The sequence below is a fragment of the Staurois parvus genome, unplaced genomic scaffold (genome assembly GCF_062004578.1).
Source record: "Staurois parvus isolate SC_StPar_1 unplaced genomic scaffold, SC_StPar_1.0 ptg000432l, whole genome shotgun sequence".
Lineage (NCBI taxonomy): Eukaryota > Metazoa > Chordata > Amphibia > Anura > Ranidae > Staurois > Staurois parvus.
Genome location: NW_028318228.1, coordinates 6,578,265 through 6,593,555, shown reverse-complemented (window position 1 = coordinate 6,593,555; position 15,291 = coordinate 6,578,265). Strand labels below are relative to the sequence as shown.

The following is a 15,291-nucleotide window of genomic DNA, read 5'->3' as shown; positions in this document are numbered from 1 at the left end:
TTGTGAATTTCTTGTTCACATTGTTTTTTTGTAGGCTTTTTTGGTTATTGGGCAATACTTTATACTTCCAGCAATACCTATTACCTTTAATGCCTCCATTTCTTATGGTTATTAAAGGGTTATAACCCCTGTCAGATTTTTTGCCCCATCTGTGCCCCATTGCAGAGATTTTCCTTCACTTCCTGACCCATATACAAGCAGGAAGTGAGAGGAAATCTCTGCAAATTAAGGGAAATCCTTGGGGACCCCCAGGTCACCAGAACTAGTGTCCCCATTGGAAGATTCCTCTCTATTAATTTTCTGGGGACAACCCAAAATCTGGGATTTTCTTTTACTTTCAATGATAATGGTAAACAGCACAAATAGAGAGGAAGAATCTCCATAACAGGGGACACAGACAGCAATCAAAACTGACAGGGGTTCTAATTCTTCTCTCTAACCAAAGCTGGAAAAAAAGTTTTGCCTTTAGTTATACTTTAAGTTAGTATGTGTTACATGCCAGTTTATGATGTATTTTTCCTGCACAGTATTGGAGGGTCCCTTCCTATTGTCTTTGCCTATTTCTCTGAATTCCTGGCTCGTGAGAAGAGAGGGGAGCACTTAAGCTGGCTTTGCATGTTTTGGATGATTGGAGCAATCTATGCATCAGCAATGGCTTGGGGCATTATCCCGCACTATGGTAAGTGGACAAGGATTGAAGGGGAATGTACATAATGCCCCTAACTACCTAACTGATGTCTCTGGTCCAAACAAGTCATCTTTCCACATGTTTTACAGATATATAGTTAAGGAAAAAGTTTCAGCCATGACTAGTCAGGAGAAGGGTAGAACTACTGAAGCATTTTTCCACAGTCACCCATTCCTGCAAACATAAAAAAACTCTACATATCAGACATCCACCCTTTAATAGGACCTGATTAGCCATAGTCCCACATCAGGGAACCCTTGCTGATATATAAAAAAACACTGCAACACAAAAACAGGGGGTACGACCCCCCCCCCATATCAGCCATTCTCTATTAGGGCTCTGTGGAACCCAAGGGTTTCTCCAGATATTGCTAGGGGTCCCTTGAGTTGTGGCTGATTGACCTCCAATTTAATGTTGTCTATTTAGTTTTGGGGCCAACCAGGGGCGGACTGACAACTCATGGGGCCCCCAGGCAATAGGGGATCATGGGGCCCCTGTGTCCTTGCCCAAACTCAAAAAAGCCTATGAAAAAGGTACCAGGGGCATCTCATGGGGCCCCCTACTGACCCTGGGCCCTCGGGCAGTGCCCAAGTTTCCAAATGGTCAGTCCGCCCCTGGGGCCAACACCACTTGGCAAAGCCAGTTGCATTACACCAATTATCTTTTTCACTGTCTGTACAGTCTGCATTCTGCACTGTAGAGAGGAACATTCTTCTCACTCATCACCAAACATACCGAAAAACAGATTTTATGATATTAAACCCTCAGCTGATTGAATCCCATACGGAGTATTCAGCCTCTTCATCTTATAATCATCATTTATGTTCCAGTTTAGCTAGTGCCATGGCCATTGCCCCAGGTTTCCTTTGGAATGCTATGGAGCCACTTTTGCATGCAGGGACTAAAGTTGTGTCTCCCTACACACTGTGTGCATCAATAGAAACACACAGCCCCAAGGCCTAGGAAAGCAAAGCACTCCCCTGCTCCTCCTCTCTCCTTCCTTTACTAAGCTAAAAGACTGACTGGAGACTGCACTGTCCCCTGTTAACTCTTTCCTGTGAAGACTGGAAGTTCAGAGAAGCAACACTGAGAGAGCAAAAGCCAGTACTATTGAACGTTGTTAACAAATAGTTTACTGGGAAATGTTTGATTTATTGTGCTCAATGTGTTAAGCTAAAAATGCTGTGTGGTAAATACTACTTTAAATTACCACACAAGTGATGCTACCCATTGATCTATTACTTTAATACATTTGTTTTAGGATGGGGATTCAGTATGGGAACTCACTACCACTTCCACAGCTGGAGAGTGTTTGTGGTTATATGTGTCCTGCCCTGCTTAGCCTCTATTATTGCTCTCAAGTTCATGCCGGAAAGTCCTCGCTTCTTACTGGAGGTAATATTTTTATTTGTTTTTTTTGTTGGCTTTATCTTTGAACTGTACCACATTCTAAAGTGTTGAGACTAATTTTATTAAATAACCCCTAGAATCATTGTATTATGTAAACCTATTCACAAAATGCAAACATTTTCTATTAAATGGACAGCAGATAGGAGGGACAGGTAGCAAATTGTGAGAACATAGCATCTTTCCTGTGAGAGTATTGGGTGTATAGCGATAGCTGTACTCCTGGTGCTCAGTAAAGCTGTCCATTGTAAATAAAAGAGATAAGTCCATGAGGTCGCATGCACCCTATTGGACTTAAAGTGGACCGTCACTCTTCCAATCAACAATGACTATTTTTATGCCTTATTCTGCTAGCATTAGTAAATAGATAGGAAAGTACAGTATATCAAATTTACTTGTTTTAAACTTTTTTTCACATTTCTTTAGTTACTTCCTAGTTTCCAGGCCTAGGAAAATGATGCCATACATCCCAGGAGTCTTCAGGAGGGGCGGATGGGTTTTCTCAGCTAAGCACACCCTCCTGCTTTCATGCATGAGCTAAGGGCAGATAGATTACAAGAAGTAAATGCTACATGAATTATCTGCCCTTGCTCAAGATAGCCGCAGCCAGATTTGCTAGGGGGGGGAGTGTTTTTAAAGTAATTTCTCAGCAAAAAAATTATGGAGACATGGATGGATGGGGGAGTGTGCTTTGAATATTAAAAATGAATTAAATAGTGTTTTTGGTTCGTGGTGCTCAAATGCAGAGTAGTTCCACTTTAACCCAGAGTAAGCCAGGAGATTTTAGAAAGTGGCTGAATTCCCAAAGTTCACCTTTAACAAGTCAGGTCAAAGACAGCAGAAAAATAAAGAATGAAAATGCCTATTCATACCCAGTGCACCAAGGGAGCTGACTATGAATAGGGCTTAATGGATCTGAATCACAAATAAAAAATGAGTGCAAGAAGAAAGATGAGTGTCAGTTATACCATTTAGGTATCGTAATTGGCAGACCAATACCCTGTAGATCAGTGGTTCTCAACCTTCCTAATGCCGCGACCCTTTAATACAGTTCCTCATGTTGTGGTGACCCCCAACCATAAAATTATTTACCTAGTAATTATAATTCATGAAGTGTCATTTTACCTCTAATACTGCTGCTTTCAACACAGCAGCTGCTTTCTACACAGTAGCTGCTCTTTACACATCGGAAATATGTGTTTTCCGATGGTCTTAGGCAACCCCTGTGAAAGGGTTGTTCGACCCCCAAAGGGGTCGCGACCCACAGGTCGAGAACCACTGCTGTAGATGTTACCAGCTTTCATAACTGCCACTGCCATAACTGCCACAACTGCCAATTTTTCTTCTAGTGTTCAGTCAAAGGGAGAGTAAAACATTTTTACAAGTTTAAAGAGCCTAAAGTAAAACTGAAGGCAAAACTTTTTTTTTCTTTTTGGATAGAGTAAAGCAGGGTATACAGGTTCAGTATTTTGTTTTTATTTAAACAAAAGGTTTGTGATGTGGACACAATTGAATACACAGATCAGCGCTTGCAGCTATTGGTTGCAAGCATTGATTGAATGCTGGTTTTCCAGTATGACCATTTGACAGAAGCAGAACAGACCGCAGTACTCAATGACCGAAAATCGGCTGATTTCTGCTGAACTTCACAGTTTTCAATCTGCATATATGCTGCTATAGGAAGGATTATCCCCCTATCAGGTTTTTCTTTACATCTGTATCTCATTGGGAAGATTTTCCATCATTTACCATAGCCAAAGACAACATAAAATGAGAGGCCATTTCTCCAAAGCGATGGAAAGCCCAGGTAATCACCAGAACTAGTGTCCACATTGGAAGATTTCCCCTCTAGTCCTGTTCTGGTGACAACTCAAAATTCGGGATTTTCTTTTACCTTCATTTTCAGTGATAACGGTCAGAGAGGGTGAATCTCTCTAGTGGGGGCACAGACAGCAATAAAAACCTGGCAGGGGTTCTAATCCCTCTCCAATGCTTGGCCTCAGTTATACTTTAACTTACATGTAAGGAAAACATATCCTCTGTATCAAATGTGGGTATAGGATTATAACATCTTTTTTTTCTTTTTTTAATGGTTAAACTGGATAGACTTTTGTCTATTTTCAGCCAGACTAACTATGTAACATATAACAATATTATTTTTTTTTCTTGTTCAGACAGGAAAACACGATGAGGCTTGGATGATTTTGAAGAAGATTCATGACACTAATATGAGAGCTAAAGGAGAACCAGAAAAAGTTTTTACAGTAAGTATTTCATATTGACATGGAAATATCTTCAAATTCAAAAGCATTGTCTCCCCTGGCTTTCCGTCCCATCTGAGAACCCAGAACTGAAGCCAGTGCTTCCGCTGGTTTACTATAGAGCTGATCAAGGATTAGAAGGCTGTTTGGTAAAGGAAACCAAAAACAACAAGTATTTTGTCACTTCCCATTTCCCCGGATGTAAAAAGAGCCATTTTTAAATTGGAAAAGCATTTGATCACACCGATTATGGTGTGATCAGATGCTTTTAAGGGCAGAGGAGACATCTGAGGTTTAATAGACTATTGCTGTTGCAAGAGATGTTTACATTCCTTGTGACAGCAATAAAAGTGATCAAAAATGTTTTTTTAAAGCAACAATGTAAAAATAATAAATAAATACATAAATGAAATTAAAAAAAAAAAAAATTAAAAGTGGGGCAACTAAGATCCCTTTGTCAAGCTTCATGTTTTTGAAAAATAGTCGTGAAACTCGTATATTTTAAATATGTGACTTTCAAAACTATTTTTCAAAAATGTATAAAGCCTGATGAAGGGACCTGAGTCACCCTGAAAGCTTGCATCTTTAATAACTCAAATTAGCCAATTAGCATAAAAGAAAAGTGAGGAAATAAAAACAAAAACATACTCACTTAGATGGCTGCAGCATTGATCCAATGATGCCTTTGCCCCCTGCTGGCTCTACACCGAGAACTGAGCGATCAAACATCGCTGATTGATCAGTCCTCAGTCTGCTCTGAGCAGACAGCGGTGACTGTCAGTCACCAGGTCTCTAAGCTGCCCCTTCAGTACTCATTGGAGCGCCAGGCTGTGGATGGGCGGGAGCTGCTGGCTCAGCCTCTCACCAGGTCGCTGAGAGGCTGAGCCAGCTGCCAGTCAGGCGTCTGGGTGGATCCTGAAATTATTGTTGCTATTCCTGCAGACAGGGCTGTGGATAAGGGGGTACCACCAGTCCTCCTGTATGGGGCCCAGGCCAGTGGGGGGACCCAGGCAGATGGGTGAAACATATGTGGGCATGGCAGAGGAAGGCAGTTACTGGAACTGGTTCCCTGTATGGTTCTCTTTGCAGCAGCTGAAAGATGGCTTCTTCTCTCCCTCCCTTTGGTTTCAGCTGCTGCAGAGGGAGCCATACAGGGGACCAGTTCCAGTATTTTCCCCCCACAACACCCATCACCCTCCCTGTGCACCATACGTGTCCCCCTGCTGCCCAGGCCCCCCTGTGTGCCCCCAATTCTGCAGTGCTGCTGGCTTCCCTCCTCTCCTTCCCATCGGCAGCTGCAAGCACACAACAGGATCCATCAGGATGGGGAGTGGAGGAAGGTCCAGTAAATATGTGACATTTATAGGCCCTCCTCTGAATGAACACAATGAGTGATCAGTACCGATCACTCACTGTATTTATTCATAACTGAAGTATAGTAAACTGTGTTTTTTTTTGGGGGGGGGGGGGGCTGTAAGGTTGGCTGTATGGGGCTCCATGATTTCTAACAGCAGCCCTTTCTGGGTCACAGGAGTGCAGAACTAAGTGCACTCCTTTGACCCACTGAAGACGTATGGCCAACAAGCTTTGGCCGTGCATCCCCTTTAAACTCCCAACTTTCTGTACTGCCTGCTTAAGAAACCAGAAAGGCTTTGCTGTTTGTGCATTCACAGAGTCAATGCTTCCCTGCTGCTGGCACTGAGGAGCATTAAAAAACTGCTTATGTGTCCCAGATTCGGTTTGTGTGAACATCCCTGGAAACATCTAGATGGATATAGCCAAAGACTTGGACACGTGATGGAAAAACTCATTTATTAAACTGTATTCTGTATTTTCTTTGCCAGGTCTCCAATATTAAGACACCAAAACAAGTAGACGAATTCATTGAAATTCAAAGTTCAACCGGGACATGGTTCCAGCGCTGGTTTGTGAGGTTCATGACTGTCGTGAAACAAGTATGTTGCTAATATGAGTTTTATTTTTTCCTTTGAAGTATTTTTAAAGTGTTCACTGGCAAAGCAAGACATGAGAAAATGTACTATAAAGTAGGGTCTAGTCCTTATAACTGCCCTGGTAATATGGCCTACAATGTGTTTGAGACTAAACCACATATGGGGTCCTTAAAATGGATGTGAACCTCAGACATGAAATATGAACAAAGCATATCGCTCTATAGTGTGTACTTGCCTCAATCCAGAACACTAAGGGGTTTATTTACTAAAGCTGGAGAGTCCAAAATCAGACTCCCTTCTGCATAGAAACCAATCAGCTTCCAGGTTTCATTGCCAAAGCTTCATTGAACAAGCTGAGGTTAGAAGCTGATTGGTTTCTATGCGGAAGGGAGTCTGATTTTGGACTCTCCAGCTTTAGTAAATAAACCCCTAAGTGTCATTTCCTTCTGCTGCCTCATTCCTCTGCTATCAGCATGAGTCACTTCTGAAAAGTTGTCCTGACACCAAGAGAAAATGGTGACAAGGGAGGGACCTCAGCAGAATGACAACCTCAGCTCTGTTTTTGTGTGCTGTGTGAAGGAGGGTGTGTCTCTTCCCTCCAATCAGCTCTCAGAGCTCTCACTGAGCTCTGGCATAGAGTAATTTCAGCTCTTCACCCCCTTCTTTGAACTCTCAGACAAGCTTTATAAATTCAGCACTTGGAATGGATGTAGAGAAAAGAAGACTGAAGATAAACAGGTACAACTTATGTAGCAGGATTTGTTCAAGCTCTGTGTATCACATGAGACCAGTCACTTTACTAGGTATATGTAAGGGTTTACAACCATTTTAACCTGTCGGTGGTCTGTCAGTTATGGCTGATCAGTGTGTGTATGTATATATGTAGCACCCCTGTAGATATCCAGGGGGAGCTATTTGCTAATTTTTAGACAGGGAGACTGAGCAGCAGCCTGTGGAAATAGTCATTAGGGTCAAATTTGGGTCAGGGCTGAGAGGCTCTGCAGGTCAGTTCTCTGATACCTTCCCCTGCTCTAGAATCTTAGGGGAGATTTTAGAAGCAGTGGGCAGGGATGAGGAGGGGCTGACCTGCACACTTAGAGGACTCTGGCCAATCCCCAAGCAGGAAGCTTGGCATGGGGCCAGGGCAGAAATTAAGTGTGACTTTGCCTGCTCAGTAGCAGGAGAGTTTGGATGGAAGATGGAGTGAGAGGAAGAGATTCAGGAGCATGGGAGGAAGCCCATTGAGAAGGGGCCTACCTACTGGCTGGGACCTGTACAGAAGGATCACTCAGCCTCACCGGTCCCAGGAAGAAAGACTACCTGTGGAGCCAGGAAAGGAGCCAGCCCAGCAGAAGGTCTGAAGGCAGCCACCTACCTACACCAGCTCACAGGACAGAGAGTCCATACCAGCATCCTGATCACCGCCATACTCCATACCAGCGCCTGATCACCGCCATACTCCATACCAGCGCCTGATCACCGCCATATGCCATACCTGCATCCTGATCACTGCCATACACCATACCAGTGCCCTTATCACCACCATACCCAATACTAGCACCCTGATCACTGCCATACCCCATACCAGTGCCTGATCACAGTGATATGCCATACAAGCATCTTGATCACCGCCATATGCCTTACCAGCACCCTGATCACTGCCATACACCATATCAGTGCCCTGATCCCCACCATACCCCATACCTGCATCCTGATCACCTCATACGCCGCACCAGTATCCTGATCACCATCACGCCCCATACCAGCATCCTGATCAGCCCATATGCCATACCAGCATCCTGATCACTTCCATGCCCCATACCAGCGTCCTGATCATCGCTATACTGCATACCAGTTTTCTGATCACTGCCATACAAGTGCGCTGATCATACCAGCGTCCTGATCACTGCCATGCCAGTATCCTGATCACCGCCGTATGTCCTACCAGCGTCCAGCATTTTAGGGTCTCAATTGATACATTTGCATATATATATCCCAGCAGGAGTCTCCAAACTTTCCAAGAAAAGGGCCAGTTTATTGTCCTTCAGGCTTTAGGGGGGCCAGACTGTGGCCAGTTGGAGTAGAAAATGTCCTGGCATCATTGGATTTATTGGGAGGATAGTGCCCCATTGCTGAGAAATGGTGCCCCATCATTGGTGTTATTTGGTGGAATAGTGCTCCAAATGCCAGACAAGAGGAAGCAAAGGACCACATCCCGCCCCCGCCCACATGGAAGAAAAATATATTTGAAATATATTTAAAAAATATTCTTCCCAAATCTATTGACATTTATTTGAAATGCTACAATTTTGGCCATATTCAATATATTTCAATACATATGTATATATATACTGCATGTTGAAATGCGTTTTTTATATATTACAAAATATATGAAAAATATGTTTAAAAATATATATTTTTAAAATATATTCTTCAGATTCTTTTAACATAAAAAAAGTCATTTTAACATATATTTTTCTATATATTTGTAAATTCCAAAAATGTAGATTTGTATTTTTAAAGACATACGGGATATTTGAAATGTTTTTTTTTTAAATATTTTTCATATATTTTGTACTAAACTTCAACATGCAGTGTATATATATATATATATATATATATATATATATATATATTTATATATTGAAATATATTTTGAAATATATTGAATATGGCCAAAATTGTAGCATTTCAAATATATTTTTCTTCCATATGGGCGGGCTGCAGGTTGGAGACCAATTGTCTAGAGCAACTGCACTTGCAAAGTGCACAGTCTATTTGCCTTTAGTAAATCAACCCCCAATGAGCTGCTCACACGAGCTCCTTAGTATTCTCTCCTTAGTATTCCTCTGCCAACAGCAAACCATACAGCTTCTTGGCTTAGACAAAGCAGATGCTGCTCCAGGTCAGGGCGCACTGAAGACTATATGAAGATGGAAATGTGGATGCTGCACTCCTGATACAATCTGTCTTTATTCCCATACAAAAAAGCCAACATTGCTTTTTTTTTGTACAGGAATAAAGATGGATTTTCTCAGGATATAGCTTCTTGGCTTTCTCGTGCAGCACGGCTGCTTTGGCCCACAGGTATAGGCTCCTGTTTGTTTTTCCAGCAATAGTTCTCTCATCCACTGTACACACATGCGCTACCCTAAGGCTGGTCATACAATATACAATTTTCTTTAGAAAATTGCTTTAGATTTACCAAAAACCATGTAATAGGAGGTCAAAACAACACATTCAGTTGTATCCAATTAAGCAGTCCCTTGCACTACATAGTTGAAGGTAAATCTAAAGGAAAGTGGGCAGAAATTGAACAGAAAATTGTATAGTGTATGGCCAGCCTAACTGCTTCCTTGCAGCCACATGAACTGCGTGGACCCTGAACACGAGTCAGCTCCCTAACAAAAGCCCTGCATACACCTGCACAGTCAGTGGATGTTGGTGGCCAATAAAACTTGGATTTGGGGTTGTAGCTTCATCCCTCTCAAGTCTCTGCAAAGCCTCAGGGCCCAGGGCTTGTTTTCATAAAGGTCCAACCTTCAAGACTATAATCATGGTCCTAGTTTAGTGAGTTACTGGTGAAGATGGGAGTGCAGAATGTTCTGATTTCTCAAACAACATGTATGTTTGAGGTCAATGATACATAGATAATGCCCTAGGATCCAGATTAAAGCCCAGGAACCCACACAGATGACCAGTATCAGCCATCATATTTCAGCAGTTCCTTTAAAGTGTCACTAAACCCACATCATAAAAAAACTATCAATAAATGCTGTGTTATATTCTGTGCATACTCAGTCTATGGAATATCTGAATTCTGCAAAAAACCTGGTTGATCCAGCTGTTCTCTATGCCCCCCTTCTGTCCATGTCCCCAATGCAGCTGTTCCACGGAATATCCGATTGCTTCTCGGGGGATCAGGAAGGATTTTTTTTCCCAGCAGGAGCAAATTGGATCGTGCTTTGCTGGGTTTTTTTGCCTTCCTCTGGATCAACTGTGGGTTTAGGATTATAACTTTTTTTTTCCTATGGTTGAACTGGATGGACTTTTGTCTTTTTTCAGCCAGACTAACTATGTAACTACGCAGCTGGGGATTTTTAAGAGCAGTGTTGGCAGCTATTGCACATACTCAGTTTTCTGTGAGTTTCTATGCTGAGCATTTCCTCCCTATCACATCTGAGCAGCCCATGTGACTATAGAGTCACACGTGGGCGTATATACAGTGGTAAACGACAGCCAACTCCCTCCCTCCTCCTGCATGCCCACTAAACTGCAATACACAATAGGGGGTGGGATATTGCATCTTGATTGATGGAGGCTTCATCTCCCTGTAATTCTAAAACACAGCGTAGAGGGGCGTGACACAGCCTGTGATTGGCAGAAATGTTAACGATTTGATTTCAAATATATATTTGTATGAACATTTAAAACAGTTTAATGATATTAATTATTGGTTTTTACTCTGTGTCCCAAAGCCTGTTTTTTTTATTTTTAACATGCATGCAGCAGAGGACTACAAGCTCCTCCTGCTTATGTTTCCTTGCAGATGGGCTGGGAAAGAGCTGGGTCATGTGACAGATTTATATACATTAGGAAAAAAGTTTTTTCTTTTAATTAAAATAATTATAGTGCCATAATCTACATACAGACAGAGAAAGGGCAATGTAAAATAAACAGTATGTGTTTAGTATTGCTTTAACAGAAACCATGTGAAGCGTCCTTCCAAATATTTGTAATATGGCTTGGGAAAGTAACTGTAATTTTGGCAAGGTAAAGCAATACATACACATTTATATAAATCTGCAGTATTAAGAGAAAAATTAATCTTTGTACTATTCAATTACATGTATTAACAATTAATTTATTAACCATGAAATATGATGTGGTACAGAAGTACCATTCAAGCTTTGTGAAATTATTTTTACCATAGTGACACACATAGGCCAGTGCCTAGGGCAGCAGGATTAGAGCATCAGCACAAAGCCCTAAAATTACCAGATTTTGATAATATATTCCTTTTTCTGGGCACTACTAGTGGCTACATTCATCAGGAAAGTTGCATAGGAGGAGGATGATGGAGTGGGTGCAAGTAGAGAGGAGCCACAAGGCTCATGGTTCAGAAATATGTACCCACCCCTTCTCGCTCTTTTGTGGTGGACTATGCAGTTGTATTGCAGTTCTTCATACAAGGCAGACCCCATGGTGCCTTCAGCATGACATTTAAGCAGTAGTTTAACAAACATATGTACAGAACACAAGAACATGTACAAATCATCGTCATCCCAGTGCTCCTAGATCAGAATGATGTCCAAATAGATCTCTGGGAAAAACACATCATTAGGGAGCGGTATTAAAAATTTGCAAAACTCTTTTCCCCGGGAAACTGCACATACATTTGAGTAGAAATATTACCAGGCTTTTTTTTTCTCCATTCATTCAATATAGAGTGAATCAGGGAAATACAGTATTATAGCCACTAGATGGCGCTCATGATCATAGTGAATAAATATCAGCTTCATCTAGTGGCCATAATGCTGAATTTTCCTGATTCTTCTTAAGAATGAAGAACTTAGAGAGAAAATAGCCTGGTACCTTACATGAAGTTTTTCATGAAAACTGCCCTTTTTTCATAAATACACCCCTACGTGATGCTATTTGGATACAGTGAATATGCTATCTGACAACCCATGCTATATTTTAATATTGGTTGCCTCACTTTTCTTTAGGTGTGGGAAAGCATGCTGTATTGCTTTGCTGGACCTTTCAGGAAGAACACTGTAATTCTGGCTGTAGTTTGGTTCACCATGTCATTAAGGTATGTATTATTACTTCTGTGCTGTTTTATTGTTGTATAGTCGTGTGTTGTGTGGGATATCATGTCTACTCTATCCTCTGCTGCAGCTACTATGGGCTCACAGTCTGGTTTCCAGACACAATCCGCTACCTCCAAGAAGAAGAATATGCAAGCAGAGTGAAAAAATTTGAAGACGAACATGTGCGGAATTTTGTGTTCAATTTCACACTGGAAAACCAAATTCATATAGACGGGACATACTACAATGATAAGTAAGTTATTCCAAGCGCTGATGTTTTGGGTGGAATACTGAAGATGATAAGGCTGATTATTACATTTATATATAAAAAGTTAACTGAGCGAATGTGACCCGCATCTGCACAGCTCCAACGAAACCCGCCATATTCTGTGCCATACAATTATCCTGTATGATTGTAAGCGCCATCTAGTGGACAAAATTCCTTTTTTTCCTGATTGAAGTACTTAAAAACAAATACTGCATTATGGCCACTAGATGGCGCTTACAATCATACCTGATAATTACACTCAGCGGCCACTTTGTTAGGTACACCTTGCTAGTGCCAAGGCGAACTCCCCCACATCATTACACCTCCACCAGCCTGATTCGTTGATACAAGGAAGGATGGATCCATGCTTTCATGTTTACGCTAATTTCTGACCCTACCATCTGAATGTTGCAGCAACCAGTCTGCCCATTCTCCTCTGACCTCTGATATCAGCATGTCATTTTCGTCCACACAACTGCCGCTCACTGAAACTTTTTTCTTTTTCGGACCATTCTCTGTAAACCCTAGAGATGGTTGTGCGTGAAAATCCCAGTAGATCAGCAGTTTTGAAATACTCAGACCAGCCCATCTGACACCAACAGCCATGCCACATTCAAAGGTACTTCAATCCCCTTTCTTCCCTATTCTGATGCTCGGTTTGAACTTCAGCAAGTCGTCATCACCACATCTAGATGCCTAAATGCATTCAGTTGCTGCCATGTGATTGGCTGATTAGCAGTTTGTGTTACCAAGCAATTGAACAGGTGGTGAGTGTATATAACACAGAATACAGTTTTGTTGGCGCTGTACATGTCTGTGTCCTATTTATTTAGTTATTTTTTCTACATAGAAATCATAGGCTTTTAGGCAGTAATAAAACCCCAAACCAAAAATGTAACATGTTGCAGCTTCTCAATCATTAGATGTGGTGGCTGCATTAGTTTTACTGGAAACTACACTGTCATCTGTTAAAGGGGTATTAAACCCAAAACCAAAAGTGCCGGTTCATGTGTATGCAGATTGGATGTAGCTTGAACCACATCCAACCCACCTGACATGTGAAATACCATTGCTTCCTATGATGCCTGTTCACATATGTCCGATGCATGGCCGGTGAGGATTCAGTGTGGTTTTAAAAAGAGTCCTGTCTGATTTCTGAGCAGTGGCTTCAGGTTCAGATGCGGATTACAGGCTATTGACTTCTATGGGAACCGTTCCTAACCCGCATATGTGTGACCATGCTTTTTTCCCTCTGTATTTACCTGGCGATTTGGCCAGTAACACACCTCCTGTATTAGAGTGCCCCCACTCTGGAGGAAGGAGCAAAGGGGGCACCTTTGGAAAGCAGCATTGTCAGTCTGTGGGCAGGGGAGTGTTAAGTGTATTAGCAGATTTAAATACACTATCAAAATTGAAGCTGAACTCCAGATCACATTTTATAATCAGTTACAACAAGTAGTTTTTGTTTCCTTTTGGGATAAAGGTTTAATGAAAGCTGATCATTGTAACCATCAATATCAGTGGTAAATGGGTTGTCCTAACCCTCTAACTGCTACATCTGCAGAAGTTTGTTCCTTTTTTCCTGATTCAGGTACTGATGTAGGCATCAATGTCAGTGGTAAATGGGTTGTCCTAACCCTCTAACTGCTACATCTGCAGAAGTATGATCATCAGGTGAAAATAAAGGAAGAAAGCCTAAAGAAGAGAATTATTGCAGCCATCACTTCTAAGAAAAAGCATGTTGCAATACAATAAATGCTTGCTTTTAGGTTTAATACCAATTTAAAGTGGTTGTAAACCCTTCCATATACCCAGTGAAGTGACTGGCCTCAGGTGATACACAAAGATGAAACAAATCATCCTACATAAGTTGTACCTGTTTATCAATAGCCGTCTTTCCCCTACATCCATTCAAAGTGATCTCTCAGCTCTGAAAAGCAGGGGTGGGAGTTGAAGTGAGGAGAGCTCTTACAGCGGATTGGAGGGAAGCGACACACCCCTTCACACAGGAACAGAGCTGAGGCTGTCAATCACAGGCTGTGCCCTCCCCTTCCACTTCACTGACCTCTGTCCTCATTCTACCTACAATGATCAGTTACGGACATCCCTGTCTTCTGTTTTTTAAAAGTCTTTACTAAGTGCTTGATCAATATAATTTTTGCTGTGGTATGTGTGAACCCCTGTCAGCTGCCTCTGCAGCTAAAGGGGGAGCCCTTGGGAAGGGGGTGATAAAAACGTGGGTCAATAGCAGAGTTTCACTGCCCATCAACCGTTACTGTGAATAAATTCAGATACTGACATTTGTATTTGGACTTCATTCTGAAAGTGCTTAGCACAAAGACAAATTCCCCCTCCTAGCACAAATTTTATCCTCCCTAAATTCCATCTCCCCAGCACAAATCATATCTCCTTCCCCAAATCCCCTGTTAGCACAAGTCCCCCCCCCCCAAATTTCACTTCCATAACACAAATCCTCTTCCTAGCACTAATCCCCTACCACCCCTTTTCCCCAGCTCAAATCCCATTTTACCAGTACAATCCCCCCCCCCCCCAATCATATTACAGTCCAAACTATTCTCCCCAGCACAGCTATTCTCCTCCCCCAATTCTGCCTCCTCTGTACTAGTCCCCCCCCCTTCCTTGAACAAACCCCCCTTTTAGCACAAATCGCCCCTAAAGACAATCCCCCCCCCCCGCACAAATTTTCTACTCCCTAAATTCCACCTCCCCAGCACAAATCATATCCCTTTCCCCATATGCCCCCTGTTAGTACAATTCCCCTCCCTCCCAATTCCACCTCCCTAACACAAATCCTCTCTGCCAAATACCCCTCCTAGCACTAATCCCCTACCACCCCCTTTCCCCAGCTCAACTCCTAGTCAACCAATACAACCCCCCC

At 42.1% G+C, this 15,291-nt stretch overlaps 1 protein-coding gene across 2 annotated transcripts in view; it reads left to right on the top strand.

Annotated features, from left to right (window-relative positions):
- The window catches only part of SV2B (synaptic vesicle glycoprotein 2B), a 235,920-nt gene that overhangs the window by 189,037 nt on the left and 31,592 nt on the right, over positions 1-15,291 (top strand). For both annotated transcript variants that reach the window (XM_089687653.1, XM_089687652.1), the window contains exons 4-9: positions 528-679; positions 1,950-2,083; positions 4,270-4,359; positions 6,201-6,311; positions 12,038-12,126; positions 12,213-12,377. In XM_089687653.1, the coding sequence (XP_089543779.1) occupies positions 528-679; positions 1,950-2,083; positions 4,270-4,359; positions 6,201-6,311; positions 12,038-12,126; positions 12,213-12,377 (741 nt within the window). The remainder of the gene's footprint in view (positions 1-527; positions 680-1,949; positions 2,084-4,269; positions 4,360-6,200; positions 6,312-12,037; positions 12,127-12,212; positions 12,378-15,291) is intronic.